This window comes from Cyprinodon tularosa, unplaced genomic scaffold (genome assembly GCF_016077235.1).
Source record: "Cyprinodon tularosa strain WSP-4 unplaced genomic scaffold, ASM1607723v1 ctg1022, whole genome shotgun sequence".
In the NCBI taxonomy this organism is placed as follows: domain Eukaryota; kingdom Metazoa; phylum Chordata; class Actinopteri; order Cyprinodontiformes; family Cyprinodontidae; genus Cyprinodon; species Cyprinodon tularosa.
The window spans coordinates 3,121-28,594 of NW_024037808.1; the positions used below are offsets into that span (position 1 = coordinate 3,121).

Below are 25,474 nucleotides of genomic sequence, written 5' to 3' on the forward strand. Positions count from 1 at the left end.
AATATTTAAAATGGTCAATTCCGCTAAAAGTAAAAGAAATAAAATGATGAATATTAATTATCTAACAGCAGAAACTGAAGACCTGGATTTTACGTTGATATCTGCGTTTTTTTCCATTTGCATCATTTTTAGCAGAAGCTGCATATTTAACAACAAAATAGAAATATAACAGCTATTAGTATAGATCAAATATTAACATATGAGGATGACATCATGAAGGATTCATCTGATACGGTCATTAGTTTGGGAAGAGATCATAACATGTAAATGAAAAAAATAAAAACCTTCATGAAATAGTTTGAAAATCAAACTAACAGTCTTTATCTCTGATGGGCAGATATGAAACCTTTATAGTGACTCGACTCGCCTCAACATGATGAACCTGAAACACGTCCGTCTCTGGAAACTGATCTTAAAACCTGCTCATGTTTTTAATGTGTTTAGACTTTAGATCAGTTTTATATTCTTTAAATGTTTATTGTCCTTTGCTTTGAACAAGTGGAGTTAATCTCCTGTAATCTTCTCATTTTTGGTAACAATGCCAAGTGGAGAGTTGAAAATGTTAAATAATGATCAATGAAGTTGGAAAATAAAACTAAAGGTTTTACTGCTGGGCTGTGATGCAGGCATTGTGCTGGTGGCGCCCCCTGGGGTTCGCTCACTGTAAGCGCATGGAGACAACCTCAGGGATCAGATGGAGGATCATGGATAACAATTATAATAGAAATTTATTGATGTCACACTGGAGAAATGTAGCTCTGCATTCCACCCCTCCCCTTGGGGAGCAGTGGGCTGCCATGGTGCGGCACTCGGGGAGCAGGGTGGGGTTAAAGGAATAGTACACCCAAAACATGATTAGCCTTCATTTTCTACTCACCCCCATGCTGAACAACACTCTGGAGTACTTTTTTGATATCTCAAATGCATCTGGAGATCTGGGAAGCTTCTTGCTGTCTGCTGACATTCAAATAATGGAGGTCTATGGCGCCCGAGGCAGAAAGGTCCATAAAAGTCCACAAAAAACGTGTCAATATTCCTCCATACTGCTCGTCCAATGTATTCCAAGTGTCCTGAGTGGGTAGCATCCAGAATTTACTCGAAACGAAGTCATTTAGAATGTTTTTAGAGCATAAACAGTAGTGTATAGGATTTCCTAAAAGCGCGCGCCAGCGCGCTCACGATTCTACGGAAGCCGGCAGACCAAACCAGCGCATTCAGCTCGGCAAAGAACTCATGCTCTTCCTCAACACTGAAGTCCTCAGACATTTTTCTTTCGTTGTTTCTTTCTTTGCACAGGTAAACAGCACATTTCTTCTTCTACGCTTGCATTATTGGCAGAGCAGACGCTGAATGCGCACTTTCTTCCGGTTTGGTCTGCCGGCTTCCGTAGCGTCGTGAGCGCGCAAGTGCGCGCTTTCAGGAAATCCTATACACTACTGTTTATGCTCTAAAAACATTCTAAATGACTTCGTTTCGAGTAAATTCTCGACTCTACCCACTCAGGACACTTGGAATACATTGGACGAGCAGTATGGAGGAATATTGACACGTTTTTTGTGGACTTTTATGGACCTTTCTGTCTCGGTCACCATAGACCTCCATTATTTGAATGTCAGCAGACAGCAAGAAGCCTCCCAGATCTCCAGATGCATTTGAGATATCAAAAAAGTACTCCAGAGTGTTGTTCAGCATGGGGGTGAGTAGAAAATGAAGGCTAACCATGTTTTAGGTGTACTATTCCTTTAAGGGTGTTGCTCAGGGACCCAGAGAGGCAGTCTGTGGGAATTGAACCTTCTCAGAGCACTCCTCTAACCCATTTGCACCTCCAGAAATGTTTTTACAGGGGGGTGGGGCACAGATGGGGCCACTGAAAATTAAAGCCATAATTTCAGGGTTTGAATCTACTATTGTGGTAAAGCTGACTGAAGTGAACTCCTAATAATATCTTAGTTTACAGTAGCAGCCATTCAAAATGGCACCAGCTGCATGGCAGCAAACTCTCCTCCAGCTTCCAGCCGATGCAGTGCCCTCCTGTTGCATAATTTTTTACTCTGACTCCACCCTTCCACTGAATTACAGGGTCTGACCAGGAGATGACGCTGCTCTTAGATCTTAATGTCCACAAATCATGACAGAAAGAATATTTTAGAAGAAATATTGATGTTTATAAAGGAATTATAGGGGACCAGCCCAGGACCAAACAAGGACCAGCCCAGGACCAAACAAGGACCAGCCCAGGACCAAACAAGGACCAGCCCAGGACCAAACAAGGACCAGCCCAGGACCAAACAAGGACCAGCCCAGGACCAAACAAGGACCAGCCCAGGACCAAACAAGGACCAGCCCAGGACCAAACAAGGACCAGCCCAGGACCAAACAAGGACCAGCCCAGGACCAAACAAGGACCAGCCCAGGACCAAACAAGGACCAGCCCAGGACCAAACAAGGACCAGCCCAGGACCAAACAAGGACCAGCCCAGGACCAAACAAGGACCAGCTCAGGACCAAACAAGGACCAGCCCAGGACCAAACAAGGACCAGCCCAGGACCAAACAAGGACCAGCCCAGGACCAAACAAGGACCAGCCCAGGACCAAACAAGGTCCAGCCCAGGACCAAACAAGGACCAGCCCAGGACCAAACAAGGACCAGCCCAGGACCAAACAAGGTCCGGCCCTGGACCAAACAAGGACCGGCCCAGGACCAAACAAGGACCAGCCCAGGACCAAACAAGGACCAGCTCAGGACCAGCCAAGGAAAGTGGGGACATTTTGAATGGCTGCTACTGTAACGTGTGATTTTTAATGTTTCATCATTGGCTGTGCATAATGGGATGAAATGCTAAACTGATGTTAGTATGATTGACATTGGTGAGTGGGGTGGTCAGCGGGGTGGTCAGGGCATTGCACAGGATGGCCGTGGCCACCACCTGGTGGCGCCATTGCTCCACAGGTAACCCTGAGCATGAGGAAGATTGAGGTGAACAAACTGAAATGGGTCAGATAGATTTAAACCAGTCTAGTGCTGTTCCTTTAATTCTTGGGGAAAGAACCTGAGCCTAATCTTTGGTCGAGGAGGAAACACCAAGCAGACTCAGCAGTCCAAAGTTTTTCTTTGCTTTATTGAACTTTTGTTACAATGAGTAAAAATAGTGGAGTTCACAAAGGAAACTCTCATAGCAGCATGTATGTGATGAAGTCTGGTCATCTTGCCAACCAATAAATAATCTTTCTTTGGATAATGACAAAGTTTCAAATGATGAAGAACTAAACGGTTAATAAAAGCTGCAGCCCTGGTTTCACCGCCTATAGCCATGTTTCTTTCCCCTGACAGTAGTTCAGGGGAAGATGGTGAGAAGTTGCTCCGGGTTCGTTGGCGACTCTGAGCTGGACCAGCACCGGCTCTTTCCTTTCCATCTTAGTGTTGGAGAACATCAGGCTGGCTGGGGGCATGGGGGATATAGGCACGTCTGGATAAAAAACTAGACTCACAGTAGGACTCTAAGATGCGTAGCTCTGTGGTAGAGGCGGGTCCACATGGCGGCAGCTTTGAGCTGTATACAAAAAGTACAGAAAATACATCCAGGAGGAAGAGGTCCGGAGCACCTCAGGGAGCTTCAGACACCTTTTAGCAGCTTCTTCCTTTACCTTTTGCAGTATTGCAGTGTTTCTTACAGACATTCAACATAGTTCACTGGTACCGCTGGAGCTTATGAAAACGTCCGGCCGTCCACGCCACCGCGGACAAAGACGGTTCTTCAGAGAGCTTCAGATGTTCCATGCGTCTCATCAGTCCTTGGATTTGTTACATAAACAAGTTCTACTGTAAAAACGGGAGCCTGAACTCCCAAATACAAGCCAGAATCTTGGAGACAACAAAAGCCAGAGAAAGTAAGCAGCTCCTTCTTGACTTCAGAAGGTATGGATGTCAGAGCATACTTCCATCCTCTGGTCCAAACCAAGAAATGGAAAACAACACATGATGGGATTCATTCAGCAGAAACAGAACCAGGTGCACAAGGCAGGGGGAAGAACTTGGAATACCGCACCCATTCCGAGGGAGTCCAGGAACGCCTCCATAACGGCCGCATCTTTGGGACGCAAAACCACCTGCCGTGGAGTTGACGGTCAACAGGGACAACAGACTCCTTCTGTGGAGTGGATGTCCTGGAAGTTCACCAGGAGGACGGTGCTCAGGTAGCATGCTGCAGCTTTTAGCTTTGTGGACTTTGAATGAAGACAAACGCCTTGGAGACGGTGTGAACCGCTGGAAGAACCTGCTGAGCATGGAGGTGTTGAGTGAAATCTACCATGAGCTGCTCAGAGTCACGGGACGCCGAAGCTCGGGCCGCTATAGGCTCATCATGTCAGACGCTGTGCCCCATCCAGACCACAGCATGGTGGCTCATCAGAGCCAGTCCGGCGCCAGTGGACCACTCTAATGGGCGCATAGACAACAACCGTCTGTAAGGTGATGAAGGATTCATGTAAAACGTCTCCGTGCTGCTGCTGTGCTGTGGCTCGGTTTCTGCTGAATGAACGAGGACGCTCAGATCAGGAATGTTTCGTCCATCTCAGGCCTCCATCACAACCAGACACATCCAAGTCTTCTCTGGTTTACTGCCAAATACTTCACTTTAACTAACATGTATGCATGAAGAACTGCATACAGACTGTGTGCAAGTCAAGCAAAATTACACCTTTATAGGAAAAACACTGTCAAAACTGTAAAAATAAAACATTTATATCATATTTACATATAACTAATCTCTAGCAGAGGTAAATATATCATTTATACATTTGTATTAAGCATTTTAACCCAAAGTATTGGAATATTAAGGCAAAAAGTGCTGCAATGATCATCAAAACCTTCATGAGAAACAGGTAGCACACTGATAAATGCTTTGACACAAAAACATTCAACATTAGCTTTTAGAGAAGGAGTAGGAGAAACCTTCCTGTTTGAATACTGACACACAGAGAGGAGGATGCTGTGAGGTCATCAGAGGCCAATCTGACGCTACGCTACATCCATATCCCAACAGAGAGACACAGGAAGGACAGCCACTTGCTCAGAGAACTCGCACCTCCGGGCTGCTTTACTCCCCCTGCTGGAGGGTTAGCAAATCATTTTGATAGTGCCCCCCCCATCCTCCCCACCTTCTCCAGAAGCACCATAGAGAGCGTTCTGAGCAGCTGTCTCACTGTGTGGTGTGGAGGCTGCAGCGCCTCAGACTGGAAGAAGGTGAGAACAGCAGAGAGGATCATGGGGGCTCCTCTTCCCTCCATGAAAGACATTTCATCCCAGCGCTGCATGTCCCGAGCCCGTGAAATCATCAATGACCCCTCACCCCCCCACCATGGACTGTTCTCCCTGCTGCCCTCTGGGAAGAGGCTTCACAGCATTCAATGCAGGACCAGCAGGTTCTGCAGCAGCTTCTTCCCCACCGCCATCACACTGATGAATGTTGACAAAACTCTAAATCACAGACTCTGCATCACACTGATAACATCAACCCAACAATACTGCAGATTAGCACCATATGGTCGCATCATGGGAGAGTCTAGGATGATGTCTATCTGAGCCCTACAGCTGGTGGTTTCTTTTACCAGAAAGCCATGCATACCTCCCCCTGGTGTCTGGAGGAATATTCACACATCAACAAGGAAAACTGTCATCACTTCCACACATCAGTTTGTCTCTTTCAAGGCAGAAGTTTCAAATAAAAAAACCTCAGGGGGGAGCCACCCTAAAAAGGACACTTGGTTCAGGAGACGAACATGCCTAAGAGTTTTTTACCACCCAAAGCTGCTTGCACAAACATGAGCACCTGCATGCAGTAATGCATGGATCCTGGGGCATATTGGAAGGCCATATGAGGCCATAGGAAGCCAACCGGCAACCTTCCAATCAAAAGGCAACTAACCCCTCCATTGAGCACCAGTGGCCTCATATGTAGACTACAGTCTATGCGTGACTCAGCAGAGACTCCTAGACACTTTCCCATGCTCCTCTGGGGGAAGCCTGAGGTGTTCCAACTGAGAGACATAGTCACTGCAGTGTGTCCTGGGTTGTCCCCGTGGTCTCTGCCCAGTGGGACGTGCGTGGAACACCTTCCATGGGTGGTGTCCAGGCAGCATTTGAAGGGGATGTCTGATCCTCAGCTGACTCCTCCTGAACTGGAGGAGAAGCAGCTCTACTCTGAGTCTATCCCTGATGACCGAGCTCCTCACCCTCTCTCTGAGGGAGAGCCCAGCCTCCCTGCAGAGGAGGCTAATTCCAGCCGCTTGTATATAACATCACCTACTTTGGCCATAACGATAATTTCATGGTCATAGAAGAGAGCAGGAGGGTAGACAAACCACTAAATTGGTAAACTTTGCTTTCAGCTTTCTCTTTACTATTCCGGTCTATTGCAGCATCAGCATTATAGAGGCATCTGCACAGATCCGTCTGTCCATCTCCCCTCACTAATGAACAGGACCCAAGATACTAAAAGTCCTTCACTTAGAGGCAGGAAACCAAAACTGCTCTGAACTAGGCAACCCACCTTTTTCCAGTCAAAATCCATGGTCTCCGAATAGCAGATGCTGACCTTCCCCCCTCTGGTGCCATCCACCCCAGTGCATGCAGTCGGTTTGATAGGAGTGAGTCAGCAGTGCTTTCTGCAGAGATTTCTGTCTCTGGAAGAAGCAGAGACGAAATTTGCTGGTCCCCAAACTAGAACATTGACCTTGCCTATCTCGTCCATGGAGGTTCTGAGCAGGGAAAGGGAAGCCCTGCCAGAGTCCAACACGGACTCGGAAATGGTCCAGCAATGGGGACCAAACTCCTACTCCACTTGTGCAGCGACAAGACGGCCCCTAGTAAAGGCCACCACTCTGTACTACTGGAGCGCCCCCGCAGGGCACCAGAAAGAAGACAAACAAATGCCTTTTCCAGGTCTTATAGCCTAAGAAGGACAAGGTTTGTTCCAGGAAGACTCAATCTGATCTTGACTTTGGAGTTACTGGACCTTCAAAATGAAATAGCCAACATCTGGATATCCAATAAAGCTCACTCTTTCACTAGTTCTAACCACAGGTTTTTTTTTCCTGGTGGGGATCTTAATAAACTTGATTGAGTAAACCTTGTGCTCCAACTACCTGCTTTCATGGTTTCTTATTATTGTTTTGCAGGTTAAATGACCACTTGCACTTTGAACCCTGCTGTGTCTGGTATGATCTGGACTCAAACAGGACTGCGTTTAATGGCAGCATAGCAGGAAGAGTCGAATGCAGCAAGTGATCCCAGCAAGCGGCTCTCCTTCCAAAGACAAAGCTGTCTGGATGATGGATGGATCAGTTTAGAGTCAAAGATGGCAGTAGAGTTCTAAGTAAACACCATCCGAACTACTACAGCAAATCCTTAGTGAGCGTTCAGTTGTTGATCTGAAATCAGAGTCCCTGATGAGCAACGAACTCAAGCCTCCCCCTCCTGTACATGGATCTAACCAGAAGCTGCAGCATCCGGCTGGCTGCCGCCGCTGCTCTCTAGCACATCAAAGTCCTTTCTGGGACCAGAGCAGCTGATAACTTATGTTATTAAATGAAACAAAAACTAACTTTGAAGACATTTGATGTTTCTGGAAAAGTTGTGAAGATCTGCCAGAGTTTAGAGACTTAAGTTAAACTGTGTGTGTGATCCTGTTTTGGCATCAGAGTGGGGACCGTTAATATCAAAGTGAGAACATTCTGCTGGTCCCCAATTCTCTCTTTGCTAAAGGTTAAGGTTTCGGATGAAGAAGTGAATTCAGTTTAGGTTCAGGTTATGGTTTGGTCGCCTCTGGTAATGGTTAGGGGTCTGATAATGGTTAGGGGTCTGATAATGGCTATGTAGGATCTGGTAATGGTTAGGGGCCTGATAATGGCTAGGTAGGGTCTGTAATGGTAGGGTCTGGTAAGGATTAGGGGTCTGGTAATGGCTAGGTAGGGTCTGTAATGGTAGGGTCTGGTAAGGATTAGGGGCCTGATAATGGCTAGGTAGGGTCTGTAATGGTAGGGTCTGGTAAGGATTAGGGGCCTGATAATGGCTAGGTAGGGTCTGTAATGGTAGGGTCTGGTAATGATTAGGGGTCTGGTAATGGCTAGGTAGGGTCTGTAATGGTAGGGTCTGGTAAGGATTAGGGGCCTGATAATGGCTAGGTAGGGTCTGTAATGGTAGGGTCTGGTAAGGATTAGGGGCCTGATAATGGCTAGGTAGGGTCTGTAATGGTAGGGTCTGGTAATGATTAGGGGTCTGGTAATGGCTAGGTAGGGTCTGGTAATGGTAGGGTCTGCCAATGGAAGGATCTGACAATGGAAGGGTCTGACAATGGAAGGATCTGGTAATGGTAGGGTCTGATAATGGTAGAGTCTGGTAATAGTAGAGTCTGGTAATGGTAGGGTCTGATAATGGTAGGGTCTAACAATGGAAGGGTCTGGTAATGGTAGGGTCTGGTAATTGCTAGGTAGGGTCTGGTAATTGCTAGGTAGGGTCTGGTAATGGTAGGGTCTGGTAATTGCTAGGTAGGGTCTGGTAATTGCTAGGTAGGGTCTGGTTATTTGCTAGGTAGGGTCTGGTAATGGTAGGGTCTGGTAATGGTAGGGTCTGTTAATGGTAGGGTCTGTTAATGGTAGGGTCTGTTAATGGTAGGGTCTGGTAATGGTAGGGTCTGGTAATGGTAGGGTCTGGTAATGGTAGGGTCTGGTAATTGCTAGGTAGGGTCTGGTAATGATAGGGTCTGGTAATGGTAAGGTATGGTCTGGTAATGATTAGCGTCCTCCCACAGTAAAAAAAACATGACTGTTAGGTTAATTGGCTTCTCTAAATTCTCCTTAGATGTGAGTGTGTTTGAATGGTGTTGTCCTGGGTGTACAACGCCTCTCGCACCAAAGACAGCTAGAGATAGGCACCAGAATCCCTTGCCACCCCAGCAGGGACAAAGCATGATGGAAAATGGATGGATGGATGGATATTATGGCCCCATTTTTTAGAACAATTGCGCGTTTGGGGATCAAGGGTTCCTTGTGGGGCCAAATGCCGGGTTCCCACAAGAAAAACTGCTGCTCTATATAAATAAATTGAGCCGAGTTATTTTGGGGTCAGGGTTTAGGGCTGAGTTAGGTTAGGGTTGCGGTCACTCTTAGACAGTAGAAATGGGTTAGAAATGAAAGGAAGTCAAAGGAAAAGCCCAGCTAAGATAGAGATGTGTGTGTGGGCCCTGATCTTCATGCACCTTCAGCTGGGTTATAGGTCAGGCAGACTGGTCTCCTGTTTATCGGCAGCTCTGACTGCATCACTGGAAAGCTTGATGAAAGCGGGGTAGGGTGGGGGTGGTGTTCAGGCTGCATATGAAGGAGGACGGGGGTCCTTGGAGAGGGATCTCTGCTGTCTCTGGACCTGCAGGTGTCTGCGGGGCCAGTGGGACTAGAGTAAGGGGCTCCTCGGCTGGTGGGAAGGTAGCGGCAGGCCCCATGCTGGCCCCACCGCTCCCTACCTGACTGTATGCGGGCCCGTTTTGTGGCAGGAAGTTGAAGAGCTGTGAGAAATCCAAAAGAGAGGAAGCCGAGGCCACAGAGTCTGGTGCGGGGTCTGCTGCTGGCGTGGACATTTTAGAGAGGGACCCTGACTCGCTCGCTTCCTCCAACAGACCCACATGAGGTAAAAGCTCCAGTTTGGAGGAGGGGATCTGAGGATGCAGGGGGGTAGAGGATGAGGATGGCATGTTCTGCAGCTCCATCAAGTAGGTCTCCAGTTCTCCCTTTAGATTCTGCTCCCTCTCATGTGAGGTGATGTTGTACGAGGTAAAGTTAGAGCACAGTGGGTACTTCAAAGAAAAGGGGTTATTAGGCGAGGAGAAGGGCTGCGTGTCCAGGCCACAGCCCGAGAACACACCCACTTGGTGGGACCTCGCCGTCAGCGGTGCTGGAATCTCATCCTTGATGCTTCCTGCAGGCAGATCAAAGACGTGGGTCTCCAGCGAGTCGGTGGGTTCCGCTTTGACCCTCAGCAGCTCTCTGGTGTGGCTCTTCTTCATGTGACGTGTCAGGTGATCCTTCCTGCCAAAGCGCTGAGCGCAGTACTGGCACAGGAAGTCCTTGCGGCCGGTGTGCACCACCATGTGGCGTCGCACGTCTTTGCGGGTGTAAAACTGGCGCTCGCAGTGCTCGCAGCAATGCTTCTTCTCTTTGGTCCCTCCGGACGTCTTGCCAGCATGAGTTTTGAGGTGATCCAGGAGAACCGCGGTGCTAGGGAACAGCTGCAGGCACACCTGGCAGGTCAGGTCTCCGCTGTTGGCGGCATGGAGGGCCAGGTGGCGCTTAAAGCCCAGCTTGGTGTTGTAGCTCTTCCCGCACTCCTGACAGGAGAAGGCCTCCTTGTGTGGGTCGTGGGTGTGGAGGTGATTTTTTAAGTGATCCTTGCGGTGAAACATTTTTTCACAGTACGAACACTTGTGGCTTTTTTCTGGTGAGTGAGTTGCTGTATGCCTTTGAACACAGACACCATCTCATAAGCATTAGACATCATATTAATATTAGCACTTCATAATGGTGCAACAGAATCAGCATGCTGTACCGTAGCAGCTTGTACTTGGACACGAAGGCCTTGGTGCAGTCTGGATGGGAGCAGCGGTAGGGCCTTTCCCCCGTGTGGGAGTACGAGTGAACCTTCAACTTCTCCAGGCTGTTGAACGCCTTTTGACACTCCTGACAAGGAAAGTTCTTCTTGGGTTTCCCTTCTGCTCTCCTGCGTTTCCCCAAAGTTGGTGAAAGCTTGGCCTTCTCTGGGACAGGGTCATGGCGGCGCTCCGTTCCTGTGGCCATGGCACCCTAGAGCAGAGCGTCTACATGGACAGGTGAAGGGCGCCTGACTGGTGCTGGTGTGACTGGAACTAACAGCTTTAGGTTGTCATCCCAGCCTGGACTCAGGGGCCTGAGAGAAGAAGAAAAGGAAAGGACAGGGTTATCTGAAGGTGCACAGAAAGGAATGCTAAGTTATAGATCCTGGTGTAAGCAAGAGGGTTCTGGGTTCGAGTCCCGGAGGACTCGAACCCAGAACCTTTCTGTGTGGATGGATTGATTGACTATTGATTTCACAGTGCAGAAATTTACTTGTTACATCAGCTCAAATAGTCAAAGAAGAAGAAGGTGCCAAAGGAAGAAAAGTAGTTTGCATGTTCTCCCTGTCTTTGTGTGTTTTCTCCAGGTTCTCTGGATAGAGTTGTTCCAAAAACCTGCATGTTAGGTTGATTGGACACTCCAAAAAGGCCCTTAGGAGTGAGTGTCGGTGTGAGTGGTTGCTGGTCTTTTCATGTCTCTGATTGGACCTGCGTTGGCAGACCATCCAGGGTGTACCTCGTCCATTGACTACTGGGATATCCCACCCACAATCCCATTAAGCTGGGCGTACACTGTATGATTTTTTTGCCCTTTTCAGGCCGATTCCCCAGTCGTGCAAGAATTTTTTCAGTCGGGCCGACTTTCAGCCTGATGGTGCGTGGTGTATAATACAGGGTGTAATGAGGGGCGATCAGCGTCAAACGACCGCCTCCCCTTCAGGAATCGTAAAGTCGGGAGAACGTCAAACATGTCTGAGGTGTTGGTGGGTAAATCCTGCTGTTGAAGCAGAGCTACGAGCCAATTTACCAGAACCTTGAGCACTGAGCATGAGCAAACAAGGAAGTTCTTCTTCTTTCAGATTGACAAGTCCGACCAGCGTCATCTCTCAACGCTGGGTCAGATACCCTGGCTTTTAATGAGTGTAATGGACATGGGACACATGTACCTCCTTATTTGCACATTTACATGGAGGAAGCCCTGCAGAAACCTCAACTCAGTGCCATTGAATATGTCCTCAGTTCCGCAATGAAGGTGAACAAGCGTCGGCTCTGACAGCAGAGAGAAAGCACAAACAACAACACCTAAGTGGGGTACATCCTTGACACGTCATTCATTTAAGACCCCACGCCCCCTTCTGTGTGGCGCCCAGCCTGATTTCCCATGTACCTAGGAACATTTGTAACTACGGAGACAGTTCTGCAAAACATGGTGGACATGTAACACCTCCTATTGGAGAGGGTGTGCAAATAGAAACATCTAGGAACATCTTATGCTTTAGCCCACAAATGTCCCCACCATCAAAAGATGTTGCATCACGCACAACTACACGCTAAGGTCAGCCACCTTGAGGAACTCCTGAACAGACCAGTACCACTGAATTTCCCAGTGACTTAATCAGCCAATGTGGATCCACCAATCAACTGTAAGGAACCAGCCATCACCCTGATGAAGAACAGGAAACAGCTGAACCTGACGGCATCCCAGCTGAAGCACTACAAGCCTTCAGGACCTCACAGAGCTGGATAAATATGACTGAACTCTGAGGAACGTTTGGAGCTCAGGTGATTTCAGCACCACTCTCACCATGTCACAGGTTACAGGACCTGTTTCTACGTCACTGATGGACACAACGCCTGCACCTGATAGAGCCGATAACCTGGAAGCCTTCAGCTACATGGATTAGAAAAGTCAGGACATGGAAGACAATGTGGCTCAGATAACAACTTCTTCTATGACATTGTTGATAATGGCTGCTACTACAACTGATCAGTTCAACAGCTTAAGCAGGTAATAAGTTTCCCATCATAGAGTTAAAAAGCAGAAGCTGATATACAAACTTCCACAACCTCAAAGACTGAAGCAGTTTAAAGAGCCAATCAGCATCATAGCGTCTCTGAAACATTGGACCAATCAGGAGAAAGGAGCTGATTCTGAGCTGCAGGGTTATGAGTTCTATTACATCATTAGAGAAGGACAACTAGGGGAGGATTAGCTGTTTATGATGGCAATAACCTAAAAGTATAAAATAGTAGAAAACACGACCGGTCTGACTAAAGATGCATTTGAGTGTTTAACAGTTGAAATATTTATGGAAAAGTCAGAAAATGTGGTTGTTAGTTGTATAACCAGAGCTGTTGGTTCCAATATGGAGATATTTAGAAAAACACAGTTACATCTCAGAAGGTCTCCTTCATCTGTAGAACTTTAATATAGATCTACTTCACTCAGATAACCATAAACCTACTGAAGGGTTCATTAATATCACGTACAGTTTGAGCCTTTTTCCCTAAATCACTGGCCCCGCAGGATCACCTTAACAGAGCCATATTAATAGATAATATTAGAATTATACTTATCTAAGCTTTAACTAATAATTTTGTAAGTGTGGGATCCAAACTGGCAGGAATAAATCCCAGATCTACAACTGCTGGAGCTCTGAATGAAACATTAATCATCCTTCTTCAATGTGAGAGAAAGAGAAACTATAGATAATGTCAATAAAGTAATAAAAAGAGGTCAGCTGACTGTGATGGCATTGATATGGCCGTAATTAAGAAGGTAATAGAGGAAATTATTCAGCCTCCAATTTACATGTCAAAATGGTCAATTTCCAGAAAAGATCAAATTACCAAAATGATTCTACTTTATAGTAAATCTGGGGACAGACACCTTTTCACAAATTATAGGCCGTTTTCTCTACTTCCACAGTTTTCAACATTATGGAGAAATTATTTGTGTATAGACCTGATACTTTCGTTGTTAGGATAATAATCACTGAAGATCTGTGACTTTATCACACCCTGGCACTGGCTGCCTGGCACTGGCTGCCTGGCACTGGCTGCCTGACATTGGCTGCCTGGCACTGGCTGGCTGGCATTGGCTGCCTGGCACTGGCTGCCTGACATTGGCTGCCTGGCACTGGCTGCCTGGCATTGGCTGCCTGGCACTGGCTGCCTGACACTGGCTGCCTGGCACTGGCTGCCTGGCATTGGCTGCCTGGCACTGGCTGCCTGACACTGGCTGCCTGGCATTGGCTGCCTGGCACTGGCTGCCTGGCATTGGCTGCCTGGCACTGGCTGCCTGGCATTGGCTGCCTGGCACTGGCTGCCTGGCACTGGCTGCCTGGCATTGGCTGCCTGACACTGGCTGCCTGGCATTGGCTGCCTGACATTGGCTGCCTGGCACTGGCTGCCTGACATTGGCTGCCTGACATTGGCTGCCTGGCACTGGCTGCCTGGCATTGGCTGCCTGGCACTGGCTGCCTGGCACTGGCTGCCTGGCATTGGCTGCCTGACACTGGCTGCCTGGCATTGGCTGCCTGACATTGGCTGCCTGGCACTGGCTGCCTGACATTGGCTGCCTGACATTGGCTGCCTGGCAATGGCTGCCTGACATTGGCTGCCTGGCACTGGCTGCCTGGCACTGGCTGCCTGACATTGGCTGCCTGACATTGGCTGCCTGGCACTGGCTGCCTGGCAATGGCTGCCTGGCACTGGCTGCCTGGCATTGGCTGCCTGGCACTGGCTGCCTGGCATTGGCTGCCTGGCACTGGCTGCCTGGCATTGGCTGCCTGGCACTGGCTGCCTGGCACTGGCTGCCTGGCATTGGCTGCCTGACACTGGCTGCCTGGCATTGGCTGCCTGACATTGGCTGCCTGGCACTGGCTGCCTGACATTGGCTGCCTGACATTGGCTGCCTGGCACTGGCTGCCTGGCACTGGCTGCCTGGCACTGGCTGCCTGGCACTGGCTGCCTGGCAATGGCTGCCTGACATTGGCTGCCTGGCACTGGCTGCCTGGCACTGGCTGCCTGACATTGGCTGCCTGACATTGGCTGCCTGGCACTGGCTGCCTGGCAATGGCTGCCTGGCACTGGCTGCCTGGCATTGGCTGCCTGGCACTGGCTGCCTGACATTGGCTGCCTGACATTGGCTGCCTGGCACTGGCTGCCTGGCAATGGCTGCCTGGCACTGGCTGCCTGGCATTGGCTGCCTGGCACTGGCTGCCTGGCACTGGCTGCCTGGCATTGGCTGCCTGGCACTGGCTGCCTGGCATTGGCTGCCTGGCATTGGCTGCCTGGCAATGGCTGCCTGGCCCTGGCTGCCTGGCACTGGCTGCCTGGCATTGGCTGCCTGGCACTAGCTGCCTGGCACTGGCTGCCTGGCACTGGCTGCCTGGCACTGGCTGCCTGGCACTGGCTGCCTGGCAAAGGCTGCCTGGCACTGGCTGCCTGGCACTGGCTGCCTGGCAATGGCTGCCTGACATTGGCTGCCTGACATTGGCTGCCTGGCACTGGCTGCCTGGCACTGGCTGCCTGACATTGGCTGCCTGACATTGGCTGCCTGGCATTGGCTGCCTGGCACTGGCTGCCTGACATTGGCTGCCTGACATTGGCTGCCTGGCACTGGCTGCCTGGCACTGGCTGCCTGGCAATGGCTGCCTGGCACTGGCTGCCTGGCACTGGCTGCCTGGCAATGGCTGCCTGACATTGGCTGCCTGACATTGGCTGCCTGGCACTGGCTGCCTGACATTGGCTGCCTGACATTGGCTGCCTGGCACTGGCTGCCTGACATTGGCTGCCTGACATTGGCTGCCTGGTACTGGCTGCCTGACATTGGCTGCCTGGCACTGGCTGCCTGGCACTGGCTGCCTGGCACTGGCTGCCTGACATTGGCTGCCTGGCACTGGCTGCCTGGCACTGGCTGCCTGGCATTGGCTGCCTGGCACTGGCTGCCTGGCATTGGCTGCCTGGCACTGGCTGCCTGGCACTGGCTGCCTGGCATTGGCTGCCTGACACTGGCTGCCTGGCATTGGCTGCCTGACATTGGCTGCCTGGCACTGGCTGGCTGACATTGGCTGCCTGACATTGGCTGCCTGGCACTGGCTGCCTGGCACTGGCTGCCTGGCACTGGCTGCCTGGCACTGGCTGCCTGGCAATGGCTGCCTGACATTGGCTGCCTGGCACTGGCTGCCTGGCACTGGCTGCCTGACATTGGCTGCCTGACATTGGCTGCCTGGCACTGGCTGCCTGGCAATGGCTGCCTGGCACTGGCTGCCTGGCATTGGCTGCCTGGCACTGGCTGCCTGACATTGGCTGCCTGACATTGGCTGCCTGGCACTGGCTGCCTGGCAATGGCTGCCTGGCACTGGCTGCCTGGCATTGGCTGCCTGGCACTGGCTGCCTGGCACTGGCTGCCTGGCATTGGCTGCCTGGCACTGGCTGCCTGGCATTGGCTGCCTGGCATTGGCTGCCTGGCAATGGCTGCCTGGCCCTGGCTGCCTGGCACTGGCTGCCTGGCACTGGCTGCCTGGCACTGGCTGCCTGGCAATGGCTGCCTGGCAATGGCTGCCTGGCACTGGCTGCCTGGCAATGGCTGCCTGACATTGGCTGCCTGACATTGGCTGCCTGGCACTGGCTGCCTGGCACTGGCTGCCTGACATTGGCTGCCTGACATTGGCTGCCTGGCACTGGCTGCCTGACATTGGCTGCCTGACATTGGCTGCCTGGCACTGGCTGCCTGGCACTGGCTGCCTGGCAATGGCTGCCTGGCACTGGCTGCCTGGCACTGGCTGCCTGGCAATGGCTGCCTGACATTGGCTGCCTGACATTGGCTGCCTGGCACTGGCTGCCTGGCACTGGCTGCCTGACATTGGCTGCCTGACATTGGCTGCCTGGCACTGGCTGCCTGACATTGGCTGCCTGACATTGGCTGCCTGGTACTGGCTGCCTGACATTGGCTGCCTGGCACTGGCTGCCTGGCACTGGCTGCCTGGCACTGGCTGCCTGACATTGGCTGCCTGGCACTGGCTGCCTGGCACTGGCTGCCTGGCACTGGCTGCCTGGCAATGGCTGCCTGACATTGGCTGCCTGGCACTGGCTGCCTGGCACTGGCTGCCTGACATTGGCTGCCTGACATTGGCTGCCTGGCACTGGCTGCCTGGCAATGGCTGTCTGGCACTGGCTGCCTGGCATTGGCTGCCTGGCACTGGCTGCCTGACATTGGCTGCCTGACATTGGCTGCCTGGCACTGGCTGCCTGGCAATGGCTGCCTGGCAATGGCTGCCTGACATTGGCTGCCTGGCATTGGCTGCCTGGCACTGGCTGCCTGGCATTGGCTGCCTGACATTGGCTGCCTGGCATTGGCTGCCTGGCACTGGCTGCCTGACATTGGCTGCCTGGCATTGGCTGCCTGGCACTGGCTGCCTGGCACTGGCTGCCTGACATTGGCTGCCTGGCACTGGCTGCCTGGCACTGGCTGCCTGACATTGGCTGCCTGACATTGGCTGCCTGACATTGGCTGCCTGGCACTGGCTGCCTGACATTGGCTGCCTGACATTGGCTGCCTGGCACTGGCTACCTGGCATTGGATGCCTGGCATTGGCTGCCTGGCATTGGCTGCCTGGCACTGGCTGCCTGGCATTGGCTGCCTGACATTGGCTGCCTGGCACTGGCTGCCTGACATTGGCTGCCTGGCACTGGCTGCCTGACATTGGCTGCCTGGCACTGGCTGCCTGGCACTGGCTGCCTGGCACTGGCTGCCTGAAATTGGCTGCCTGGCACTGGCTGCCTGGCACTTGCTGCCTTCCTAGACACCAGGAAGACCCACAGAGAGAGACCAGCTAACTCCACGTAGACACCAGGAAGACCCACAGAGAGAGACCAGTTAACTCCACGTAGACACCAGGAAGACCCACAGAGAGAGACCAGCTAACTCCACGTAGACACCAGGAAGACCCACAGAGAGAGACCAGCTAACTCCACGTAGACACCGGGAAGACCCACAGAGAGAGACCAGCTAACTCCACGTAGACACCGGGAAGACCCACAGAGAGAGACCAGCTAACTCCACGTAGACACCAGGAAGACCCACAGAGAGAGACCAGCTAACTCCACGTAGACACCAGGGAAGACCCACAGAGAGAGACCAGCTAACTCCACGTAGACACCGGGAAGACCCACAGAGGGAGACCAGCTAACTCCACGTAGACACCAGGGAAGGCCCACAGAGAGAGACCAGCTAACTCCACGTAGACACCGGGAAGACCCACAGAGAGAGACCAGCTAACTCCACGTAGACACCGGGAAGACCCACAGAGAGAGACCAGCTAACTCCACGTAGACACCGGGAAGGCCCACAGAGAGAGACCAGCTAACTCCACGTAGACACCAGGAAGGCCCACAGAGAGAGACCAGCTAACTCCACGTAGACACCAGGAAGGCCCACAGAGAGAGACCAGCTAACTCCACGTAGACACCAGGAAGGCCCACAGAGAGAGACCAGTTAACTCCACGTAGACACCAGGGAAGGCCCACAGAGAGAGACCAGTTAACTCCACGTAGACACCAGGAAGGCCCACAGAGAGAGACCAGTTAACTCCACGTAGACACCAGGAAGGCCCACAGAGAGAGACCAGCTAACTCCACGTAGACACCAGGAAGGCCCACAGAGAGAGACCAGCTAACTCCACGTAGACACCAGGAAGGCCCACAGAGAGAGACCAGCTAACTCCACGTAGACACCAGGAAGGCCCACAGAGAGAGACCAGCTAACTCCACGTAGACACCAGGAAGGCCCACAGAGAGAGACCAGTTAACTCCACGTAGACACCAGGAAGGCCCACAGAGAGAGACCAGCTAACTCCACGTAGACACCAGGAAGGCCCACAGAGAGAGACCAGCTAACTCCACGTAGACACCAGGAAGGCCCACAGAGAGAGATCAGCTAACTCCACGTAGACACCAGGAAGGCCCACAGAGAGAGACCAGTTAACTCCACGTAGACACCAGGAAGGCCCACAGAGAGAGACCAGCTAACTCCACGTAGACACCAGGGAAGGCCCACAGAGAGACACCAGTTAACTCCACGTAGACACCAGGACGACCCACAGAGAGAGACCAGCTAACTCCACGTAGACACCAGGAAGGCCCACAGAGAGAGACCAGTTAACTCCACGTAGACACCAGGAAGGCCCACAGAGAGAGACCAGCTAACTCCACGTAGACACCAGGGAAGGCCCACAGAGAGAGACCAGCTAACTCCACATAGACACCAGGGAAGGCCCACAGAGAGAGACCAGTTAACTCCACGTAGACACCAGGAAGACCCACAGAGAGAGACCAGTTAACTCCACGTAGACACCAGGAAGGCCCACAGAGAGAGATCAGCTAACTCCACGTAGACACCAGGAAGGCCCACAGAGAGAGACCAGGTAACTCCACGTAGACACCAGGAAGACCCACAGAGAGAGACCAGGTAACTCCACATAGACACCAGGAAGGCCCACAGAGAGAGACCAGTTAACTCCACGTAGACACCAGGAAGGCCCACAGAGAGAGACCAGCTAACTCCACGTAGACACCAGGAAGACCCACAGAGAGAGACCAGCTAACTCCACATAGACACCAGGAAGACCCACAGAGAGAGACCAGCTAACTCCACATAGACACCAGGAAGACCCACAGAGAGAGACCAGCTAACTCCACATAGACACCAGGAAGACCCACAGAGAGAGACCAGCTAACTCTACGTAGACACCAGGAAGACCCACAGAGAGAGACCAGCTAACTCCACGTAGACACCAGGAAGACCCACAGAGAGAGACCAGCTAACTCCACGTAGACACCAGGAAGACCCACAGAGAGAGACCAGCTAACTCCACGTAGACACCAGGAAGACCCACAGAGAGAGACCAGCTAACTCCACGTAGACACCAGGGAAGACCCACAGAGAGAGACCAGCTAACTCCACGTAGACACCAGGGAAGGCCCACAGAGAGAGACCAGCTAACTCCACGTAGACACCAGGGAAGGCCCACAGAGAGAGACCAGCTAACTCCACGTAGACACCGGGAAGACCCACAGAGAGAGACCAGCTAACTCCACGTAGACACCGGGAAGACCCACAGAGAGAGACCAGCTAACTCCACGTAGACACCGGGAAGACCCACAGAGAGAGACCAGCTAACTCCACGTAGACACCGGGAAGGCCCACAGAGAGAGACCAGCTAACTCCACGTAGACACCAGGAAGGCCCACAGAGAGAGACCAGTTAACTCCACGTAGACACCAGGAAGGCCCACAGAGAGAGACCAGCTAACTCCACGTAGACACCAGGAAGGCCCACAGAGAGAGACCAGCTAACTCCACGTAGACACCAGGAAGGCCCACAGAGAGAGACCAGCTAACTCCACGTAGACACCAGGAAGGCCCACAGAGAGAGACCAGCTAACTCCACGTAGACACCAGGAAGGCCCACAGAGAGAGACCAGCTAACTCCACGTAGACACCAGGAAGGCCCACAGAGAGAGACCAGTTAACTCCACATAGACACCAGGAAGGCCCACAGAGAGAGACCAGTTAACTCCACGTAGACACCAGGAAGGCCCACAGAGAGAGACCAGCTAACTCCACGTAGACACCAGGAAGGCCCACAGAGAGAGACCAGCTAACTCCACGTAGACACCAGGAAGGCCCACAGAGAGAGACCAGCTAACTCCACGTAGACACCAGGAAGGCCCACAGAGAGAGACCAGCTAACTCCACATAGACACCAGGAAGGCCCACAGAGAGAGACCAGTTAACTCCACGTAGACACCAGGAAGGCCCACAGAGAGAGACCAGTTAACTCCACGTAGACACCAGGAAGGCCCACAGAGAGAGACCAGTTAACTCCACGTAGACACCAGGAAGGCCCACAGAGAGAGACCAGTTAACTCCACGTAGACACCAGGAAGGCCCACAGAGAGAGACCACCTAACTCCACATAGACACCAGGAAGGCCCACAGAGAGAGACCAGTTAACTCCACGTAGACACCAGGAAGGCCCACAGAGAGAGACCAGCTAACTCCACGTAGACACCAGGAAGACCCACAGAGAGAGACCAGCTAACTCCACATAGACACCAGGAAGACCCACAGAGAGAGACCAGCTAACTCCACATAGACAGCAGGAAGACCCACAGAGAGAGACCAGCTAACTCCACATAGACACCAGGAAGACCCACAGAGAGAGACCAGCTAACTCTACGTAGACACCAGGAAGACCCACAGAGAGAGACCAGCTAACTCCACGTAGACACCAGGAAGACCCACAGAGAGAGACCAGCTAACTCCACGTAGACACCAGGAAGACCCACAGAGAGAGACCAGCTAACTCCACGTAGACACCAGGAAGACCCACAGAGAGAGACCAGCTAACTCCACGTAGACACCAGGAAGACCCACAGAGAGAGACCAGCTAACTCCACGTAGACACCAGGAAGACCCACAGAGAGAGACCAGCTAACTCCACGTAGACACCAGGGAAGGCCCACAGAGAGAGACCAGTTAACTCCACGTAGACACCAGGAAGGCCCACAGAGAGAGACCAGTTAACTCCACGTAGACACCAGGAAGGCCCACAGAGAGAGACCAGCTAACTCCACGTAGACACCAGGAAGGCCCACAGAGAGACCAGTTAACTCCACATAGACACCAGGAAGGCCCACAGAGAGAGACCAGCTAACTCCACGTAGACACCAGGAAGGCCCACAGAGAGAGATCAGCTAACTCCACGTAGACACCAGGAAGGCCCACAGAGAGAGACCAGTTAACTCCACGTAGACACCAGGAAGGCCCACAGAGAGAGACCAGCTAACTCCACGTAGACACCAGGAAGGCCCACAGAGAGAGACCAGTTAACTCCACGTAGACACCAGGAAGACCCACAGAGAGAGACCAGTTAACTCCACGTAGACACCAGGAAGGCCCACAGAGAGAGACCAGCTAACTCCACGTAGACACCAGGGAAGGCCCACAGAGAGAGACCAGCTAACTCCACATAGACACCAGGGAAGGCCCACAGAGAGAGACCAGTTAACTCCACGTAGACACCAGGAAGACCCACAGAGAGAGACCAGTTAACTCCACGTAGACACCAGGAAGGCCCACAGAGAGAGATCAGCTAACTCCACGTAGACACCAGGAAGGCCCACAGAGAGAGAACAGTTAACTCCACGTAGACACCAGGAAGACCCACAGAGAGAGACCAGGTAACTCCACATAGACACCAGGAAGGCCCACAGAGAGAGACCAGTTAACTCCACGTAGACACCAGGAAGGCCCACAGAGAGAGACCAGCTAACTCCACGTAGACACCAGGAAGACCCACAGAGAGAGACCAGCTAACTCCACATAGACACCAGGAAGACCCACAGAGAGAGACCAGCTAACTCCACATAGACACCAGGAAGACCCACAGAGAGAGACCAGCTAACTCCACATAGACACCAGGAAGACCCACAGAGAGAGACCAGCTAACTCCACGTAGACACCAGGAAGACCCACAGAGAGAGACCAGCTAACTCCACGTAGACACCAGGAAGAACCACAGAGAGAGACCAGCTAACTCCACGTAGACACCAGGAAGACCCACAGAGAGAGACCAGCTAACTCCACGTAGACACCAGGAAGACCCACAGAGAGAGACCAGCTAACTCCACGTAGACACCAGGGAAGACCCACAGAGAGAGACCAGCTAACTCCACGTAGACACCAGGGAAGGCCCACAGAGAGAGACCAGCTAACTCCACGTAGACACCAGGGAAGGCCCACAGAGAGAGACCAGCTAACTCCACGTAGACACCGGGAAGACCCACAGAGAGAGACCAGCTAACTCCACGTAGACACCGGGAAGACCCACAGAGAGAGACCAGCTAACTCCACGTAGACACCGGGAAGACCCACAGAGAGAGACCAGCTAACTCCACGTAGACACCGGGAAGGCCCACAGAGAGAGACCAGCTAACTCCACGTAGACACCAGGAAGGCCCACAGAGAGAGACCAGCTAACTCCACGTAGACACCAGGAAGGCCCACAGAGAGAGACCAGCTAACTCCACGTAGACACCAGGAAGGCCCACAGAGAGAGACCAGCTAACTCCACGTAGACACCAGGAAGGCCCACAGAGAGAGACCAGCTAACTCCACGTAGACACCAGGAAGGCCCACAGAGAGAGACCAGTTAACTCCACGTAGACACCAGGAAGGCCCACAGAGAGAGACCAGCTAACTCCACGTAGACACCAGGAAGGCCCACAGAGAGAGACCAGTTAACTCCACATAGACACCAGGAAGGCCCACAGAGAGAGACCAGTTAACTCCACGTAGACACCAGGAAGGCCCACAGAGAGAGACCAGCTAACTCCACGTAGACACCAGGAAGGCCCACAGAGAGAGACCAGTTAACTCCACGTAGACACCAGGAAGGCCCACAGAGAGAGACCAGCTAACTCCACGTAGACACCAGGAAGGCCCACAGAGAGAGACCAGTTAACTCCACATAGACACCAGGAAGGCCCACAGAGAGAGACCAGCTAACTCCACGTAGACACCAGGAAGGCCCACAGAGAGAGACCAGTTAACTCCACGTAGACACCAGGAAGGCCCACAGAGAGAGACCAGTTAACTCCACGTAGACACCAGGAAGGCCCACAGAGAGAGACCAGTTAACTCCACGTAGACAACAGGAAGGCCCACAGAGAGAGACCAGCTAACTCCACATAGACACCAGGAAGGCCCACAGAGAGAGACCAGTTAACTCCACGTAGACACCAGGAAGGCCCACAGAGAGAGACCAGCTAACTCCACGTGGACACCAGGAAGACCCACAGAGAGAGACCAGCTAACTCCACATAGACACCAGGAAGACCCACAGAGAGAGACCAGCTAACTCCACATAGACACCAGGAAGACCCACAGAGAGAGACCAGCTAACTCCACATAGACACCAGGAAGACCCACAGAGAGAGACCAGCTAACTCTACGTAGACACCAGGAAGACCCACAGAGAGAGACCAGCTAACTCCATGTAGACACCAGGAAGACCCACAGAGAGAGACCAGCTAACTCCACGTAGACACCAGGAAGACCCACAGAGAGAGACCAGCTAACTCCACGTAGACACCAGGAAGACCCACAGAGAGAGACCAGCTAACTCCACGTAGACACCAGGAAGACCCACAGAGAGAGACCAGCTACTAACTCCACGTAGACACCAGGAAGACCCACAGAGAGAGACCAGCTAACTCCACGTAGACACCAGGAAGACCCACAGAGAGAGACCAGCTAACTCCACGTAGACACCAGGAAGGCCCACAGAGAGAGACCAGTTAACTCCACGTAGACACCAGGAAGGCCCACAGAGAGAGACCAGCTAACTCCACGTAGACACCAGGGAAGGCCCACAGAGAGAGACCAGCTAACTCCACATAGACACCAGGGAAGGCCCACAGAGAGAGACCAGTTAACTCCACGTAGACACCAGGAAGACCCACAGAGAGAGACCAGTTAACTCCACGTAGACACCAGGAAGGCCCACAGAGAGAGATCAGCTAACTCCACGTAGACACCAGGAAGGCCCACAGAGAGAGAACAGTTAACTCCACGTAGACACCAGGAAGACCCACAGAGAGAGACCAGGTAACTCCACATAGACACCAGGAAGGCCCACAGAGAGAGACCAGTTAACTCCACGTAGACACCAGGAAGGCCCACAGAGAGAGACCAGCTAACTCCACGTAGACACCAGGAAGACCCACAGAGAGAGACCAGCTAACTCCACATAGACACCAGGAAGACCCACAGAGAGAGACCAGCTAACTCCACATAGACACCAGGAAGACCCACAGAGAGAGACCAGCTAACTCCACATAGACACCAGGAAGACCCACAGAGAGAGACCAGCTAACTCCACGTAGACACCAGGAAGACCCACAGAGAGAGACCAGCTAACTCCACGTAGACACCAGGAAGACCCACAGAGAGAGACCAGCTAACTCCACGTAGACACCAGGAAGACCCACAGAGAGAGACCAGCTAACTCCACGTAGACACCAGGAAGACCCACAGAGAGAGACCAGCTAACTCCACGTAGACACCAGGGAAGACCCACAGAGAGAGACCAGCTAACTCCACGTAGACACCAGGGAAGGCCCACAGAGAGAGACCAGCTAACTCCACGTAGACACCAGGGAAGGCCCACAGAGAGAGACCAGCTAACTCCACGTAGACACCGGGAAGACCCACAGAGAGAGACCAGCTAACTCCACGTAGACACCGGGAAGACCCACAGAGAGAGACCAGCTAACTCCACGTAGACACCGGGAAGACCCACAGAGAGAGACCAGCTAACTCCACGTAGACACCGGGAAGGCCCACAGAGAGAGACCAGCTAACTCCACGTAGACACCAAGAAGGCCCACAGAGAGAGACCAGCTAACTCCACGTAGACACCAGGAAGGCCCACAGAGAGAGACCAGCTAACTCCACGTAGACACCAGGAAGGCCCACAGAGAGAGACCAGCTAACTCCACGTAGACACCAGGAAGGCCCACAGAGAGAGACCAGCTAACTCCACGTAGACACCAGGAAGGCCCACAGAGAGAGACCAGTTAACTCCACGTAGACACCAGGAAGGCCCACAGAGAGAGACCAGCTAACTCCACGTAGACACCAGGAAGGCCCACAGAGAGAGACCAGTTAACTCCACATAGACACCAGGAAGGCCCACAGAGAGAGACCAGTTAACTCCACGTAGACACCAGGAAGGCCCACAGAGAGAGACCAGCTAACTCCACGT

The 25,474-nt window shown here is 52.4% G+C and overlaps 1 protein-coding gene across 1 annotated transcript in view; it reads right to left on the minus strand.

Annotated features, from left to right (window-relative positions):
• Nucleotides 1-5,397: 5,397 nt before the first annotated feature.
• The window catches only part of plag1 (pleiomorphic adenoma gene 1), a 39,071-nt gene continuing 18,994 nt past the window's right edge, over nt 5,398-25,474 (minus strand). Inside the window, exons 2-3 of the mRNA XM_038279962.1 lie at nt 10,596-10,952; nt 5,398-10,507 (exon numbers count right to left, since the gene is read on the minus strand). Coding sequence (XP_038135890.1) covers nt 9,316-10,507; nt 10,596-10,843 — 1,440 coding nt within the window. The 5' untranslated portion in view covers nt 10,844-10,952 and the 3' untranslated portion in view covers nt 5,398-9,315. The remainder of the gene's footprint in view (nt 10,508-10,595; nt 10,953-25,474) is intronic.